The sequence below is a fragment of the Ranitomeya variabilis genome, chromosome 2 (genome assembly GCF_051348905.1).
Source record: "Ranitomeya variabilis isolate aRanVar5 chromosome 2, aRanVar5.hap1, whole genome shotgun sequence".
NCBI lineage: Eukaryota > Metazoa > Chordata > Amphibia > Anura > Dendrobatidae > Ranitomeya > Ranitomeya variabilis.
Genome location: NC_135233.1, coordinates 946469396 through 946489257, shown reverse-complemented (window position 1 = coordinate 946489257; position 19862 = coordinate 946469396). Strand labels below are relative to the sequence as shown.

The following is a 19862-nucleotide window of genomic DNA, read 5'->3' as shown; positions in this document are numbered from 1 at the left end:
CACCAAAAGGACCTTCCAACCAAATCTCAGGTACCAAAAATACCAGGATGACCAGTCAACACAGAACAGTGAACCTCAGAAATCACTCTACTAGTCCATCTGTCAGGAACAAACAATTTCCCCACAGGACAGCGGTCAGTTCTATCAGCCTGAAATTCCTGAAGAACCCGCCTTAAATCAGGGGAAATGGCAGAAAGGACCACCCCTTCTTTCAGAATGCCGACCGGTTCAAGGACCTCAGGAGAATCAGGCAAAAAACTCCTAGAAAGGGCATCAGCCTTAATATTCTTAGAACCCGGAAGATACGAAACCACGAAATCAAAACGGGAAAAAAACAAGGACTATCGAGCCTGTCTAGGACTCAGCCGTTTGGCAGACTCGAGGTAAATCAAATTCTTATGATCGGTCAGGACCACAATACGGTGCTTAGCTTCCTCAAGCCAATGTCGCCACTCCTACAACGCCCACTTCATAGCCAACAACTCCCGATTGCCGACATCATAATTGCGTTCAGCAGGCGAAAACTTGCGGGAGAAGAAGGCACACGGTTTCATCAAAGAACCAACAGAATCCCTCTGAGACAAAACGGCCCCTGCCCCAATCTCAGAAGCATCAATCTCAACCTGAAACGGAAGAGAAACATCTGGTTGGCGCAACACCGGAGCAGAAGTAAATCGGTGTTTAAGCTCCTGAAAGGCAGAGACAGCCGCAGAGGACCAATTTGCCACATCAGCGCCTTTTTTCGTCAAATCAGTCAAGGGTTTAACCACGCTGGAGAAGTTAGCAATGAACCGGCGATGAAAATTTGCAAAACCCAAAAATTTCTGAAGGCTCTTCACGGATGTGGGTTGAATCCAATCATGAATGGCCTGAACCTTAACCGGATCCATCTCCATAGATGAGGGAGAAAAAATAAAGCCCAAAAAAGAAACCTTCTGCACCCCAAAGAGACACTTAGACCCCTTCACAAACAAAGCATTGTTACGAAGGATCTGAAATACCATCCTGACCTGTTCCACATGAGACTTCCAATCATCGGAAAAAATCAAAATATCGTCCAAATATACAATCAAGAATTTATCAATATAAGTCCGGAAGATATCATGCATGAAGGATTGAAAAACAGATGGAGCGTTAGTGAGCCCGAATGGCATCACAAGGTATTCAAAATGGCCTTCGGGCGTATTAAACGCAGTTTTCCATTCATCACCATGCTTAATACGAACAAGATTATATGCCCCCCGAAGGACAATCTTCGTAAATCAACTAGCCCCCTTAATCCTAGCAAACAAATCGGAAAGCAAAGGTAAAGGGTATTGAAACGTGACCGTGATCTTATTCAAGAGGCGATAATCAATACAAGGTCTGAAGGAGCCATCCTTCTTAGCAACAAAAAAAAAACCTGCTCCCAACGGTGAAGAAGATGGCCGAATATGCCCTTTCTCCAAAGACTCCTTGACATAACTTCGCATGGCAGTATGTTCAGGCACAGACAGGTTGAAAAGTCGGCCCTTAGGAAACTTACTGCCTGGAATCAAGTCAATCGCACAATCACAGTCCCTGTGCGGTGGAAGGGAACTGGACTTGGGCTCATCGAATACATCCTGAAAATCAGACAAAAACTCTGGAATTTCAGAAGAGGAAGAAGAGGAGATTGACATCAAAGGAACATCATTATGAACCCCCTGACAACCCCAACTAGTTACAGACATAGATTTCCAATCCAACACAGGATTATGTACCTGCAACCACGGGAAACCCAGCATGATAACATCATGCAAATTATGCAACACCAGAAATCGACAATCTTCCTGATGGGCTGGCGCCATGTGCATGGTCACTTGTGTCCAAAACTGGGGCTTATTTTTAGCCAAAGGTGTAGCATCAATCCCCCTTAAAGGAATAGGGTTCTGCAAAGGCTGCAAGGGAAAACCACAACGCCTGGCAAACTCAAAATCCATTAAGTTCAAGGCGGCGCCTGAATCCACAAACGCCATGACAGAAAATGATGACAATGAGCAGATCAAGGACACCGATAACAGAAATTTAGGTTGTACAGTACTGATAGTAAATGAACTAGCGATCCTTTTTGTCCGCTTAGGGCAGACTGAAATGACATGAGAAGCGAATTCCTGAACATCCATGCTGGCACAAGACTCCTCAGCCACCCATAAATAAAGAGGGAAGAGAAGACAAAACAGACTGCAGAAAAAAAAATGGCTCAACACCTTTCTTCCCTTCTTCTGAGATGCATTTAACTCATTTTTGTCCAGTTGTACTGTTATGATCCGGTGACCTTGGAGCCGCATGAAAACTTTCTCTGGAGTCAGTGGTACCTGTACTGACCGCAAATCCTGAACTAACACCGCAACTAGAAGTAGCCGTGGGGTGTGCCTAACAAACCTTAGACACCTCGACACAGCCGGAGGACTAAATACCCCTATAGATGGAAATAGGAATGCTATCTTGCCTCAGAGCAGACCCCCAAAGGATAGGCAGCCCCCCACGAATAATGACTGTGAGTAGGAGAAGAATAGACACACGCAGGTAGAAAACAGGATTTAGCAAAAGAGGCCACTCTAGCTAAATAGGAAAGGATAGGACAGATTACTAGGTGGTCAGTATTAAAACCCTTCCAAAAATATCCACAACAGATAATACAAAAAGTTCCACAATCTAACTAAAGACATGGAATGTATATCTGCCACTCCAGAGAATCCAGCAAGACTGAGAAAATACTGACACAATCTAAGCTGGACAAGAAAACACAAAGAATAGCACTGAATTGTAAAGCACACAGCATGTGTGCCACAGGAAAAAAAAACCAGACACTTATCTTTGCTGATTTGGCAGAAAGACAGGAGGAACCAGGAGAGGTCCAACACCTCCCAACAACAATTGACAACTGGCAAGGACTAATGAATCCTGCACACCTAAATACCCCAGTCAGAACTGCAATCAGCAGACACACCTGACCAGGACTGCAACCCAGGGACAACTGCATTACCACCTACTACCACCGGAGAGAACCCAAAAGCAGAATTCACAACAGAGGTTTGAGCCTACTGCCAGATTCCCTTTACATCATAATATTCTGTGGTTTTTTATAGGATGTGTTTTATTTTGTCTATAGACTAGGGTTGAGCGAAACAGATCGGCCAATTTCAAAAGTGGCCGACTTTTGGCAAAGTCGGGTTTCGTGAAACCCGACCCGATCTCACTGTGGGATCGGGTCGGCCGTCGACGATCTTCGCTCCAAAGTCGGGTTTTGTTATATATATATATATATATATATATATATATATATATATATATATATATATGTATATACACTCACCGGCCACTTTATTAGGTACACCATGCTAGTAACGGGTTGGACCCCCTTTTGCCTTCAGAACTTCCTCAATTCTTCGTGGCATAGATTCAACAAGGTGCTGGAAGCATTCCTCAGAGATTTTGGTCCATATTGACATGATGGCATCACACAGTTGCCGCAGATTTGTCGGCTGCACATCCCAAAGATGCTCCATACAAGGCAGGATGGATCCATGCTTTCATGTTGTTTACGCCAAATTCTGACCCTACCATCCGAATGTCGCAGCAGAAATCGAGACTCATCAGACCAAGCAACGTTTTTCCAATCTTCTACTGTCCAATTTCGATGAGCTTGTACAAATTGTAGCCTCAGTTTCCTGTTCTTAGCTGAAAGGAGTGGTACCCGGTGTGGTCTTCTGCTGCTGTAGCCCATCTGCCTCAAAGTTCGACGCACTGTGCGTTCAGAGATGCTCTTAGGCCTACCTTGGTTGTAACGGGTGGCGATTTGAGTCACTGTTGCCTTTCTATCAGCTCGAACCAGTCTGCCCATTCTCCTCTGACCTCTGGCATCAACAAGGCATTTCCGCCCACAGATCTGCCGCTCACTGGATTTTTTTTCTTTTTCGGACCATTCTCTGTAAACCCTAGAGATGGTTGTGCGTGAAAATCCCAGTAGATCAGTAGTTTCTGAAATACTCAGACCAGCCCTTCTGGCACCAACAACCATGCCACATTCAAAGGCACTCAAATCACCTTTATTCCCCATACTGATGCTCGGTTTGAACTGCAGGAGATTGTCTTGACCATGTCTACATGCCTAAATGCACTGAGTTGCCGCCATGTGATTGGCTGATTAGAAATTAAGTGTTAACAAGAAGTTGGACAGGTGTACCTAATAAAGTGGCCGGTGAGTGTATATATATATATATATGTCATTGAGACACATATATATATATTTATATTTACTTCAGCGCGATATATGTGAAAAGCCGGTAATTCAATTGCCGGCTTTTCATTTCTCCTGCCTAAACCCGACAGGATATGAGACATGGTTTACATACAGTAAACCATCTCATATCCCCCTTTTTTTTGCATATTCCACACTACTAATGTTAGTAGTGTGTATGTGCAAAATTTTGGCGCTGTAGCTATTAAATTTAAGGGTTAAATCGCGGAAAAAATTGGTGTGGGCTCCCGCGCAATTTTCTCCGCCAGAGTGGTAAAGCCAGTGACTGAGGGCAGATATTAATAGCCTGGAGAGGGTCCATGGTTATTGGCCCCCCCTGGCAACAAACATCTGCCCCAGACACCCCAGAAAAGGCACATCTGGAAGATGCGCCTATTCTGGCACTTGGCCACTCTCTTCCCACTCCCGTGTAGCGGTGGGATATGGGGTAATGAAGGGTTAATGTCACCTTGCTATTGTAAGGTGACATTAAGCCAGATTAATAATGGAGAGGCGTCAATTATGACACCTATCCATTATTAATCCAATTGTATGAAATGGTTAAAAAAACACACACACATTATTACAAAGTATTTTAATGAAATAATGTATCACTTAGTTTATAGCCATTTTGACATACTCAGAGTTTTAGATTAGCAATGCTGCAGAACTGAGAAAGCTAACCCCGCCCACACCAGGATCTCTATATACATTGTCCATAGACCATGAGATGCTTACTACAGGAGGGGCGTGTCGGATAAGCATGCGCAAACTGCTGTGTCCCAGCAGAGATAAGCTCCTGGTGCTAAAACAGTAATTGCCAGCAAACAAAACCACCGAGCTTGATAAGACAACCATTGCTGAAATCTGTGTTTTAACCTCTTCCTTATTCTGTCTTTAGATTACATAGCAAAAACCTGCTGACAGATTCCTTTTAATGTGGAAACCCATGCAAGGAAGCTTGCAAAGAAAGGTTCTTTATGCAAAGCATCTCTATTAGTTATGGGGCATGCAGCTTGATGTGCCACTAACTGTGCCAACCTATTGTTTCTGGGTCTAGTTGCATGAACAAGTAGGTAGGCTGCACTGCTTGAGTAAATCATTTCTTCAGAAATGAGAAAAGAGGTAGACACAAAAGCGCAAATAGAGTCTTATCAAACGTTACACAAAGTTGCCCACCAAGAGAACTCAGTGGCGTATCCAGAGAGGAGCAGCCGGGGAATGTGCCCTGGGCGCAGCCCACAGGGGGGCGCCAGTGGGCCGCCTGATGGTGCGGCGCTCCAAGGAGGCTCCTCGTCGAGTCATACCCAGGGGTCGGCAGGGGAGGGGGGGCGGGGGCTGTCTAATTATACTCACCTGCTCTTGGCGCAGTCCCTGCAGGTCCCAGGCGCCGCAGCTTCTTCATGTACTGAGCGGTCACATGGTACTGCTCATTACAGTAATGAATATGCGGCTCCACCTCCCATAGGGGTGGAGCCACATATTCATTACTGTAATGATCAGTAACGGTTACCGCTCAGTACAGGAAGAAGCTGCCGGCGCCGGGGAAGCAGGGACTGTACATTAAACCCTGTATACCTATGACTCTAGTACAATATTTGTGGTATGTCCTGATGAAGGGGTCACCTGAACCCTGAAATGTGTAGAATAAACCACGTTGAAACCTCTACAATTTTTGGAATTCTTCTTGCGGCAGCGTGGGGATGATCCTTTTTTCTCCTACCTAAGTGTGTTCTTCAGAAATGAGAATGAGGAAACTGCTTTTTATTCACAATGTGTTTCAAAGCTGTGGCAGGATCTTTTTCAAGTGAATAAAACACATTTGATCTTCTCACTTGAAAAAGACGTCAGTAAGCTGTTGAGACGTGTTGTGCAGAAAAATACTTTTTTTTCATCATATTTTCTGAAGAATTGATTTACTCCACCAGCGCAGCCCACCTACGTGTTCATGCAACTGGACCCAATATCTCTGGGAGGATTTATCCACCAGCCTCGGGGCAGCAGCAGCTATTTTTTTTCATGCCTATATAGGAGTAGTGCCTGTCACAACTCCATCAGGTGAGTGTAACCATCACTCACCTACTCTCCCTCCGTAGGGTATCACCCTATTGTGCGCTCTGTTTCCCAATTCTAGATTTATACAACCTATTGTTTCTAGAACTAGAAATATTTGTTGGTTGCACATGAATCAAATCTCTGGCTGGAATTAAAGCCAAGATATTGTGACAGTGGAATGAGACACAGTTCAGTAACAATGGGATGATGCCATTAGTGGAGATATTCTACATTAAGTGCCCAAAGCCGTTAAAAAGCTATTTTTCTCAGTTGGAATTTTACAATAAGAGCATAACTAGAAGGCTTAGAAAGAGGTATATATAAGAGTGTTAGTGGTGAACCAAAGGTGAAAATCCTTCTAACGGGTTCCTTTTAATACATGGGAGAAAACAATAAATATGCCCACTGTTAAATGATAATGTACAAGATTTTGTGCATTTGCTTGTATGAGTAATTATGTAGAGGTATACTGTTCTCTAACAATATATAACTCTTTTTATGCAGCTCTTCTGAACGTAGAGGTGTCTGGCTTGTGGCACCTTTAATTGCTAAATTACCTACCTCAGTCCAAGGCAGAGTACTAAAGGCAGCAGGAGAAGAACTGGAGAAAGGACAGCACTTGGGGTCATCCTCAAAGAAAGAAAAAGATAGGCAAAAGCAAAAAAGGTAAGTTACAAAGTAGTCAAAATATTATGGGACACTAAACCTCAGGAACATTAATTACCTTTGTGTTCTACTGAGACGTTATGATGATACTATAATGTTGTTCCAATAGGTAATATAATTTTATGGATACATAAAAAATATCTGTATATGTTAACTGTATTTGTATATTTTTCAGTCTATTGTGGTAATGGAACTGATAGCAAACTCTCCTGGCTGTGATTAAGAGATCACAAATCTCTGAGTATTTTAATGTATTCCCATAGCAATTCTCTTTGTTAAGTTGTTAGAGATGAGTGGATCGATCCGCGTAGGATCAAGTTTGAGTCGAATTTTCTGAAATTCGGGGAGTCACACGAATTCGAACATTCTGAGATTGGATTCCCAGATTGCAAAAAAAAAACCTAGCCAGCACCAAATCGCACACTGCTGAAGCATCATAGAGCTGGCAAACATCATTTTGTTTTGCTGCTCGGGTTTCCCCATAATGCCATGTAGTTTTGACATCTTATGGATTATCATACCTTGTACAGTGGTGGTCAGTACCTGGGCCATCACAGATCAGTGATTCCCGGTGGAACACAGTTTGAATGGCAGAATCGTTTCCATCCTCAGATTCACTGGGTGAGTCTCTCTCTTCTGAAACGTGTAAGCTCTTATGATCAGCAGGTCCTCTTTCACGCTCTCCTGTAATGTTAGCAGAGTCCTTTCTCTCCTGTAGAGTGCAAGCTCTTATTGTCAGGGAGGTTCTCTGTCTCTCCTCTACCCCCTCACGTATTTTCTGAGCAAATACAGACTTCCCAGTATTGAAATTCATAAGAATTTATTAGATGCAAATAAAATTTGAGAGGGGGGGGGGGAAATTTGGCGAAGTTCACAAATTCAAAATTACAAAAGATCTGCTCATCTCTACAAGTTGTCCACAGCGGTTTTGAGTTAAATTTTTTCAGGAATTTAAAGAGCAAAAAGTAAATAATAAGACTTTTGCTAAACTATGAGACTAATGTTAATGTATTTCCTATGAAGCATGTCTTTGCTAAGCCAGCATCCATTCCTGTCCTTGGTGCTCACCTGTTTAAAAGGACAAGATGAACAGAGGGAAGGACTCCTGACATCCTTACAAAACCAAGTAAATCAGGTAAATTATTCTAGAAATAATATAATTTATGCCATGTATCCACTTAATTATGTAAATATTTTATGAAATATCTCCTTGTCCTTAGGGCTTTGAAATAAATTCAAGAAGAAACACATCATAATAGTAAAATTCTACTTACTCCACTAAGAATATTGCTAATGGCATTTTTTATTATTTTTGCTCGGCAGAAAACAGTGACCTCCTCTCTATTAACCAGAGTAGAGTACTCTAAAAATCATCCCTCACTCAGGAAGATGCAGGCAATAGATTATAACACCAACGGTAATCAAAGGTTTTATGCCAGAAAACTGGCATAAAAGGGTTTGAAAAGTAGCACAAACTGGACACTTTTGACCTGGTGGCATGTTCTCTTTAAGGTTTACTAGATACCAGGGTTTATCTCTTCTAATTTTATACTGTACATTATTGTGTATGGACATCAAAGCACTTTGCTGTCAATAAAAATTATAACTGAAGGTACAGTACTGTGCAAAAGTTTAAGCAGGTCTGTAAAAAAATGCTGCATAAAATAAGAATGCTTTTAAAAATAGAAGTGTTAGTAGTGTATTTTTAGCAATTAAAAAAGGTGAATGAACAAAAAAATCTACAGTAAATCAAATCAATATTTAGTGTGACTTCCTTTTGCCTTCAAAATAAAATAAAGCATCAATTCTTCTAGGTAAACTTGCAGACAGTTTTCAAAGGAACTCAGCAGAGAGATTTGTTCCTAATATCTTGGAGAGCTAAGCACAGATCTTCTGTAGTTGTAGGCTTGCACAAAACCTTCTGTCTCTTCATGTAATCCCACAAAGACTCGATGATGTTGAGATCAGGGATCTGTGGAGGCCATATCATCACTTCCAGAACTCCTTGTTTTTCTGTACACTGAACACAGTTTTAAATGACATTGGCTGTATGTTTGGGGTCATTGTCCTGCTGCTGAATAAATTTGGAGCCAATTAGATCCCTCCCTGGTGGTATCGCATGATGGATCAATATCTGCCTGTATTTCTCAGCACTGAGGACACCATTAACCCCTTAATTCCATTGGACGCACTATCCCATCAAGGTGACCTGGGACTTAATTCCCAGTGACGGGATAGTACGTCCAGCGCGATCAGCTGCGCTCACGGGGGGGAGCGCGGCCGATCGCAGCCAGGTGTCAGCTGACTATCGCAGCTGACATCCGGCACTATGTGACCACCCCTTGCACATTAATCCCCGGCACACTGCGCTCAAACATGATCACAGTGTTCCGGCGGTATAGGAAAGCATTGCGCAGGGAGGGGGCTCCCTGTGGGCTTCCCTGAGACCCTCGGAGCAAAGTGATGTGATCAAGTTGCTCCGAGGGTCTCCTACCTATTTCTCACCGCAGGCTCCAGATCCAAAATGGCCATGGGGCTGCATTGGGGTCCTGCAGGGAGGTGGCTTACCAAGCGCCTGCTCAGAGCAAGCGCTGGTAAGCCTGCAGCCCTGCTTGTCAGATCACTGATCTGACACAGTACTCTGCAAAGTGTCATATCAGCGACCTGACCCCATAACATGATGCTCCCCCCACGGGCAATGTTATAAAGTAAAAAAAAAATATTCACATGTGTAAAAAAAAAAATCCTAAATAAAAAAAAATATATATATTGTTCCCATAAATACATTCCTTAATCTAAATAAAAAAAACAATAAAAGTACACATATTTAGCATCGCCGCGTCCATAACGACCCGACCTATAAAACTGTCCCACTAGTTAACCCCTTCAGTAAGCAACGTAAAAAAAAAAAAGAGGCAAAAAACAACCCTTTATCATCATACCGCCGAACAAAAAGTGGAATAGCACGCGATCAAAAAGACAGATATAAATAACCATGGTACCACTGAATACGTCATCTTGTCCCACAAAAAACGAGCCACAATACAGCATCATCAGTGAAAAAATAAAAAAGTTATAGTACTCAGAATAAAGCGATGCAAAAATAATTCTTTTTTCTAAAAATATTTTTTATCGTATAAAAGCGCCAAACCATAAAAAAATAATCTAAATGAGGTATCGCTGTAATTGTACTGACCCGAAGAATAAAACTGCTTTATCCATTTTACCAAACGCGGAACGATATAAACGCCCCCCCAAAAGAAATTCATGAATAGCTGGTTTTTGGACATACTGCCTCACAAAAATCGGAATAAAAAGCGATCAAAAAATGTCACATGCCCGAAAATGTTACCAATAAAAACGTCAACTCGTCCCACAAAAAACAAGACCTCAAATGACTCTGTGGACCAAAATATGGAAAAATTATAGCTCTCAAAATGTGGTAATGCAAAAAAATATTCTTTGCAATAAAAAGCGTCTTTTAGTGTGTGACAGCTGCCAATCATAAAAATCCGCTAAAAAACCTGCTATAAAAGTAAATCAAACCCCCCTTCCTCACCCCTTAAGGAAAAATAAAAAAATGTAAAAAATGTATTTATTTCCATTTTCCCATTAGAGTTAGGGCTAGGGTTAGGGTTGTGCTAGGGTTAAGGTTGGGGCTAGGGTTAGGGTTTGGATTACATTTACGGTTGGGATTAGGGTTAGGGGTGTGTTAGGGTTAGGGGTGTGGTTAGGGTTATGGTTGGGATTAGGGTTAGGTGTGTGTTGGAGTTAGGGATGTGGTTAGGGTAGGGGCTAAGGGTGTGGTTAGGATTAGGGGTTTGTTTGGGTTAGGGTTTCAGTTAGAATTGGGGGTTTCCACTGTTTAGGCACATCAGGGCTCTCCAAACATGACATGGCGTCCGATCTCAATTCCAGCCAATTCTGCATTGAAAAAGTAAAACAGTGCTCCTTCCCTTCCAAGCTCTCCCGTGCGCCCAAACAGGGGTTTACCCCAACATATGGGGTATCAGCGTACTAAGGACAAATTGGACAACAACAATTGGGGTCCAATTTCTCTTGTTACCCTTGGGAAAATAAAAATTTTGGGGCTAAAAAAACATTTTTGTGGGACAAAAATGATTTTTTATTTTCACGGCTCTGCGTTATAAACTGTAGTGAAATATTTGGGGGTTCAAAGTTCTTACAACACATCTAGATAAGTTCCTTGGGGGGGTCTAGGTTCCAAAATAGGGTGTTAGGGTTTCTACTGTTTAGGTACAACAGGGGCTCTGCAAATGTGACGTGACGCCTGCAGACCAATCCATCTAAGTCTGCATTCCAAATGGCGCTCCTTCCCTTCCGAGCTCTGCCATGCGCCCAAATGGTGGTTCCCCCCACATATGGGGTATCAGCATACTCAGGACAAATTGGACAACAACTTTTGGGGTCCAATTTCTCCTGTTACCCTTGGGAATATACAAAACTGGGGGCTAAAATATAATTTTTGTGGAAAAAAAAGAATTTTTATTTTCACGGCTCTGCGTTATAAACTGTAGTGAAACACTTGGTGGTTCAAAGCTCTCAAAACACATCTAGATAAGATCCTTAGGGGGTCTACTTTCCAAAATGGTGTCACTTGTCTGGGGTTTCAATGTTTAGGCACATCAGGGGCTCTCCAAACGCAACATGACGTCCCATCTCAATTCCAGCCAATTTTCCATTGAAAAGTCAAACGGCGCTCCTTCCCTTCCGAGCTCTGCCATGCACCCAAACAGTGGTTTACCCCCATATATTGGGTAGCAGCGTACTCAGGACAAATTGCACAACAACTTTTGGGGTACAATTTCTTCTGGTACCCTTGGAAAAATAAAAAATTTGGGGTGAAAATTTCATTTTTGTGAAAAAATATTTTTTATTTTTACAGCTCTAAATTATAAACTCCTGTGGAAGCACTTGGTGGGTCAAAGTGCTCACCACACATCTAGATAAGCTCCTACTTTCCAAAGTGGTGTCACTTGTGGGGGGTTTCAATGTTTAGGCACATCAGGGGCTCCCCAACGCAACATGGCATCCCATTTCAATTCCAGCCAATTTTGCATTGAAAAGTCAAATGGCGCTCCTTCCCTTCCGAGCTCTTCCATGCACCCAGTGGTTTACCCCCACATATGGGGTATCAGCGAATTCAGGAGAAATTTCCCAACAATGTTTGGGGTACAATTTCTTCTGGTAACCTTGGGAAAATAAAAAATTGGGGGTGAAAAATTCATTTTTGTCAAAAAATATTGTTTATTTTTATGGCTCTACATTATAGACTTCTGTGAAGCACTTGGTGGGTCAAAGTGCTCACCACACATCTACATAAGTTCCTTAGGGAGTCTACTTTCCAAAATGGTGTCACTTGTGGGGGGTTTCAATGTTTAGGCACATCAGGGGCTCTCCAAATGCAACATGGCGTCCCATCTCAATTCCAGCCAATTTTGCATTGAAAAGTCAAATGGCGCTCCTTCCCTTCCGAGCTCTGCCATGCGACCAAACAGTAGTTTACCCCCACATTTGGGGTATCCGGGTACTCAGGACAAATTGTACAACAATTTCTGGGGTCCATTTTCACCTTTTACCCTTGGTAAAATAAAACAAATTGGAGCTGAAGTAAATTTTTTGTGAAAAAAAATTAAATGTTCATTTTTTTTAAACATTCCAAAAATTCCTGTGAAACACCTGAAGGGTTAATAAACTTCTTGAATGTGGTTTTGAGCACCTTGAGGGGTGCAGTTTTTAGAATGGTGTCACACTTGGGTATTTTATATCATATAGACCCCTCAAAATGACTTCAAATGTGACGTGGACCGTAAAAAAAAAATGGTGTTGTAAAAATGAGAAATTGCTGGTCAACTTTTAACCCTTTTAACTCCCTAACAAAAAAAATGTTGGTTCCAATATTGTGCTGATGTAAAGAAGACATGTGGGAAATGTTACTTATTAAGTATTTTGTGTGACATATCTCTGTGATTTAAGGGCATAAAAATTCAAATTTGGAAAATTGTGAAATTTTCAAAATTTTTGCCAAATTTCCATTTTTTCACAAATAAACGCAGGTAATATTAAAGAAATTTTACCACTATCATGAAGTATAATATGTCTTGAGAAAACATTGTCCGAATCACCAGGATCTGTTGAAGCATTCCAGAGTTATAACCTCATAAAGGGACAGTGGTCAGAATTGTAAAAATTGGCCCGTCATTAACGTGCAAACCACCTTCAGGGCTTAAGGGATTAATCCTGACTAAATCCCCATCTCTGTTTGCTGAAATGCAGCCCCAAACTTTCGAGAAGCCTCCACCATGCTTAATTGTTGCCTGACGACAATTATTATTGAACTGCTCCTCTGTCCTTCAGCTAACAAATTGCCTTCTGGTACAGCTAAATATTTCACATTTTAATTTATCAGCCACAGCACCTGCTGCCAATTTTCTGTATGCCATTTCCTCCTGTTTTTGTGCATAGTTGAGTCACTTAACCATGTTCTCATACTGAGGGTTTGGCTTTTGGGATAAATAACTCTTCATCCAGATTTCTTCAATATGTAGATAGGTACAGTGAGTCCCACTAGTTGCTGCTAGTTCTGAAATTATGTCAGTGCTCAATATCTTCTGATTTAAAAAGGAAGTAAGCATGATGTGTGTCTTCAGCACTAAATTTCCTTGGCTAATCACTGCATCTATTATCCTCAATGGTGCCATTTCTTGGTGTTCTGAATGTTGAGGAATACAGTCAGATCCTCGCTTGTAAGCAGGTAACTTAGATGCAACAGTGCAGACAATGAGGAGACCGTGGTACTTAACCAACACTATTTATTTAAATAGCACAAAAAGGAAAATCTATTTTTGCTATATACAGATGGAACCACCACCCTCTACTGATACCATCTCCTGAGAGGACTTCGAGACTCATGGTTTACTTGTGGTGAGGTTGAGTCTTGCCCCTCCCCCCTGGTAGCATCTTAGCTGCCACCTATGGAGAAGAAGGGGTAGGTTTGAGAAGGATGGCATAGATCGTAGCTCCCAGGCAATTGTCCTTACAAGACTGGTCCAAACTAACAACTTCCCTGGACCGCCAATCTATGACCAGATTGTGACTCTTCAGCCAGGGAAAGCCTAAGACAATGGGAGTTGGCATACCCTTCAAGACGTAGCATGACATGGACTCTTCATGAAGAGTCCCTATATATATTAATATTATCTATCACTTGGGTCACACTCCCCTGGCTGAGAGGAACATTGCCCAAACAGTAAGGGATCTCACCAGCATCCTACCGATAAGACAATGGGTTTGAATAAAGCGAGAATCCACCAAATTGACCCCAGCTCCACTATCCACAAGAACCGGTATAGTCTCAGTTTCACCACCAACCACCACTTCAGCCGGAATGGTACACTGAGACGTAAAGGTTGAGGAAATGTACACACCCTGGTCATCTCCCTCCACACAACCATGGGAATGTGGCTTTTGTGATGAAGTACATACTTTGGTGTGAGCTGGGCAGACATTGATGTAATGAATGATCAGTCAGAACACAGAAAAAACATGGACCTGTCCCTGAAAACAGCAGGCAACCTAGTTTGAGAGGAGGCTCCTCCCCCTGCATGGGTTCGTCTGTCTACACCAGTGTGTCCTCCTCGCTAGAAAGAACAACAGGGGATAGATTTGGTGTATGTCTCTCCCTGAGGCATCTATCCACCCAGATAGCAAGGGCCATGGCAGCCTCCAATGACCCAAGGGTAGCATACTGCACCAGAGTATCCTGAAACCTAGCTGACAGACCCTGACAGAAATCGCTCCTAAGAGCAGGGTCATTCCACTGCTTGTCAGTGGCCCATCTCCGAAACTCTGAGCAGTACTCTTCAGCCGGCCTGCCCTCCTGCTTGATTTTATGGAGTCTAGAATCAGTCAGGGAGTCACCATCAGGATCTCCATACATCAGCACCAATGCCGTGAAAAACTCATCCACCGACCACAAAGATGGTGAATCGGTCTGCAGGGAGAAGGCTCAGGATTGGGGATCACCCTTGAGAAGAGAGACTATAATCCCCACACGCTGTTCCTCACTCCATGAAGAATGAGGGCAAAGCCTGAAATATAACTTACAGTCTTCTTTGAAGACCATAAATTTATCTTTCCCTACAGAAAATCTGTCAGGGAGAAATATTTTGGGTTCCCATTGAGCCAGGACTTGAGTCGAGACCAAGAACCCCGTCACCTGCTGAATCTGCAGCACGACGTGAGTCCTCAACTCGGTAACCTCATCCATGAGGGTCTGGATCAGGCGAGCAAAAGCCTCAGCCTGAGCCATGGGTTCACCGGAAAAAGGTATGGGTCAGTGATAATGTCAAGACTGACACAGTTAATTGCAGCTGATGACATAACATATACTAACAATGGGATGAAATGTGGTGAGGAAGGCCCTAACCGTAGGGAACAAGGGTTGGGGTACCTCCTGAACTCCAACCTGTGACTGTCCCTAAACTTACCTAATGCCCTAAGCAGGTCCTTCCCCCCGCGGTCATCACATGCCTAATCCCTGATTGTCACTTCACTATTCCCTTGGTAGTGCACTGGCCGACAAGGATGCTAGACTCATCACTGCAGATACTGCACTTTTGCCTTTGATCAGCAGATGGTGGTGTTGATATGCAATTACTCAGAGAGGGATCGACTTCAACTGTATTCTTTTCTCTTGTCCACTTCCTTACATGCTCATCAAGCAATTCCCTCAAGGAAGAATGTGATTGGCTCAAAATATATTATTCAGCAGGATGTCAACCCCAAATATACCACCAATGTCATTAGGTACTGTCTTCAGTGCAAAGAGCAAGGAGTTCCGGAAGTGATGACATGGCCACTACAGAGCCTGGATCTCAACATCACCGAGGCTGAGGATTACATGAACAGACAGAAGGATTTGTGCAAGCCTGAATCCACAGATCTGTGGTTAGTTATCCAAAATGTTTGAACCAACCTACCTGCTGAGCTCCTTCAATAACTGTATGTAAGAGTGCCTAAAATGTCTGATGCTTTAATGCTGTTTGAAGACCAAGTATTAACATAATTTGGATTTATATTTTGTTCATTCACTTTGCATTTTATTAATTGATAAAAAATATTAACACTTCAATTTTTTAAAGAATTCTTACCAATTCACCATTTTTTGTACGCCCTCCTAAAACTTGTGCACAGTACTGTATCCAGGGTGGTCGCGGAAGTCACGACTGTGACTGGACCCATGCAGGTGAGGGGCCAGTCGACACCCATTCAGCTGAAGTGTATTGTGGTGTACATGGTCTGCAATATATGCTGCCAGCCAATCAGAGGCCAGAAGTTGACCTTGGTGTGCTCGTGACTGGGGGCGCATGGCAGTGACATGATGTGTTCATGTTGCTTGCACGCTGAAATCAGCTGCCGGCTTCAGAAGAGGATGCTGCACAACAAGGAAGAGGAAGTGCATTGTTCATTTATTTTCTTTCTATGCATTAAAGAACAGCAGCAGAATAGTGGACGTATACAGTTTGGGGACTCTGTCCAGGATGGGGAACATAAATACCAGGAAGGAACTTAGGATGGGGGGACATACAGTATATACCAGGAAGAGCTCAGGATGGGGGGACATTACTACATAATGAGGGCAACTTGAATGTCCTTATAGGATTTAGAATTCTATAAGAGCCCATAGATCTGACCAACCTGTGGGGCGGAAGGGTTAGGCGGTGGTGTGGGGTGCCCAGGTATAAATTTGCACCGGGGCCCATCGGACTCTAGTTAAGCCACTAACTCTTTCAGACAAAATGACTACTTCGGATAAATATCTTTACCTTGCATAGAAGCAGGTAACAAATCAACCAAATGAATGTCAATTTATGAGTAATACTTGGGTCTACTTTAAACATAATTTCTTTTGGTAGCAGCAGCATATTTAAGGACCCTAATTGTTGCTGTGAAATAATTTGTAAAATCTAAAACATTCTGCTGGACATTTTGTAGAGGTGGGAAATAAGTTACTGTGCATTTCATAGGTCACCCAGTAGATGGTGCTGTTTTAATACAATCCAGCACTGCCTAATAAAGTAACATTAAAGCGTTCCATAAAAAGCAGGCGCCAGTTGTTTCGTCTATATCAATCTGATCACCATTCTATCAAAGCTCCCTAGACAAGGTAATAAAGCAAGTATTTCTTTACTAGTTATAAAAATAATAGTAGGTATAGTGAGAAGTTGGGTAAGGCTATGTGCACACGTAAGAAAAGAGGTGCAGAATTTTCTGCACAAAATCCGCATCTCCTAGCAGAATCCGCAGCCGTGGATTTGCCGCGGTTTATATGTGGATTTTGTGTGGTTTTTATGCAGAATTGCTGGCGATCTTGTGCTGATTTTCTGCTGTTTTTGGCACTGCGGAATTTTAACATGGGGGTTGCAGAAACGCTGCAGATCCGCACAAAAAAAGTGACATGCACTTCTTTGAAATCCACAGCAATTCCGCACTGATTTTTCAGCACCGTCTGCACAGCTTTTTTTTCCCCATTAAATAACTGCAACGTTTCTGCGCGGAAAAATCCACTGCGGATCCGCAGCAAATCCGCATCGTGTGCACACAGCCTCATACATTAAGCATGGATCCTGCCCAGTTTGCCTTGTTAATATTTTCAGACATAGTAAAAGCTAAATTTGGCATTTCGACATATATGATACATTTATTTATAGTTTATGAGTACAGTACAAGAAAATAATTAGAAGGATGCTCATTTTATAGCATGGCCCAATGCAGAGACAATCCCTGTTTAGTTAAAGTCTTCTCTCCTATCAGCAGTTCATATCATGGAAAGTTAATAATAACTGTAAAACCTTCCCAGAAGGGTGAGCACACTTGAAAAGTTAAAGACAAGATTATGCTTTAAACTATATAGTGGGGAAAATAAGTATTTGACACACTGCTGATTTTGCACGTTTTCCCACTTAAAAAGAATGGAGGAGTCTGTAATGTTTATCGTAGGTACAATTCAACTGTGAAGGACAAAATTAAAAATAGAAAATCACATTTTATTATTTTTACATAATTAAATAGCTTTTTATTGAATTAAATAAGTATTTGGTCACCTACTAACTAGCAAGAATCATGGCTCTCACAAGCCTGTTAGTTTTTCTTTAAGAAGCCCTCCTATTCTGCACTCATTACCTGTATTAATTGCACCTGTTTTAACTCATTACTGGTATAAAAGACACCTGTCCACACAATTAATCAATCACACTCCAACCTCTACAACATGGCCAAAACCAAAGAGCTGTCTAAGGACACTAGGGACAAGATTGTAGACGTGCACAAGGCTGGGATGGGCTACAGAACAATAGGCAAGCAACTTGGTGAAAAGGCAACAACTGTCAGTGCAATTATTAGAAATGAAGAAATACAAGATGACTGTCAATCTTCCTTAGTCTGGGGCTCCATGCAAGATCTCGACTCCAACTACATGGGAGGACCTTGTCAATGACCTAAATAGAATTGGGACCACAGTCTCAAATATTACCGTTAGTAACACACTACGCCAACATGGATTATAATACTGCAGGGCACACAAGGTCCTCCTGCTCACGCTAGCACATGTCCATGCCTGTTTGAAGTTCGCCAGTGACCATCTGGATGATCCAGAGGAGGCATGGGAGAAGGTCATGTGGTCAGTTGAGACCAAAATAGAACTTTTTGGTATCCACTCAACTCGCCGTTTTGGAGGACGAATAACGATGAGTACAACCCCAAGAATACCTTCCCAACCATGAAGCATGATTGGGATATATCATACTTTGGGGGTGCTTTTCTGCAAAGGGGACAGGATGGACTGCTCCGTATTGGAGGGAGTATAGATGGGGTAATGTATTGCGAGATTTTGGCCAGCAACATCCTTCCCTCAGTAAAAGCATTGAAGAGGGGTCATGGCTGCGTCTTCTAGCATGACAATGACCCAAAAGACACAACCAGGGCAACTAAGGAGTGGCTCTGTCACAAGCATTTCAAGGTCCTGGAGTGGCATAGCCAGTCTCCAGACTTGAACCCAGTAGAAAATCTTTGGAGGGAGCTGAAACTCAGTGTTGCCCAGTGACAGCCCCGAAACCTAATGATCTGGAGAAGATCAGGATGGAGGAGTGGGCCAAAATCTCTGCTGCTGCTGTGTGTGCAAACTTGGTCAAGAACTACAGGAAACGACTGACCTCTGTAATTGCAAACAAAGTTTTCTGTACCAAATATTAAGTTCTGTTTTTCTATTATATCACATACTTATTTCATGCAATTAAATGCAAATTAATTACGTAAATCAATTACGTAAAAATCATACAATGTGAATTTCTGGATTTTTTTTAAGAATGTCACTCACAGTTGAAGTGTACCTACGATAAAGGTTATTCTTTGTAGGTGGGAAAATGTGCAAAATTGGCAGCTTATCAAATACTTATTTTCCCCACTGTATTTGTTCCAAGGGAACCTGTCAATTTTACTACTAAAAGTAATCCCAGTTTTGTAGTAATCCTACATGTCAGCACTGACATATTATGCAAATTGGCCTGGAAGTGAAATTCAATATTGCTATGCATTTAACTTTTTTAATTTAGGTAATGGATATATAAACCTATGTACTGTCATAAGAAAAACTAAGTACACCCTCTTTGAATGCTATGGTTTTATGTATCAGAACATAATACAATAAATCATCTGGTCCTTAGAAGGTATTAAAATTAGGTAAATGCAACATCAGATAAACAACAACACAAGACAAATTACACCATGTCATCATTCATTTAACAAAGTACAGAACATGTGAAAAATTGAGTACACCCTTACTGCTTCTACAGGAATTAAG

General features: G+C 42.1%; 1 protein-coding gene across 1 annotated transcript in view; it reads left to right on the top strand.

Moving 5' to 3' along the window:
• Positions 1-19862, top strand: part of MED12L (mediator complex subunit 12L) — a 995158-nt gene that overhangs the window by 812613 nt on the left and 162683 nt on the right. The window contains exons 31-32 of the mRNA XM_077290760.1: positions 6821-6982; positions 8006-8117. Of these exons, the coding sequence (XP_077146875.1) occupies positions 6821-6982; positions 8006-8117 (274 nt within the window). The remainder of the gene's footprint in view (positions 1-6820; positions 6983-8005; positions 8118-19862) is intronic.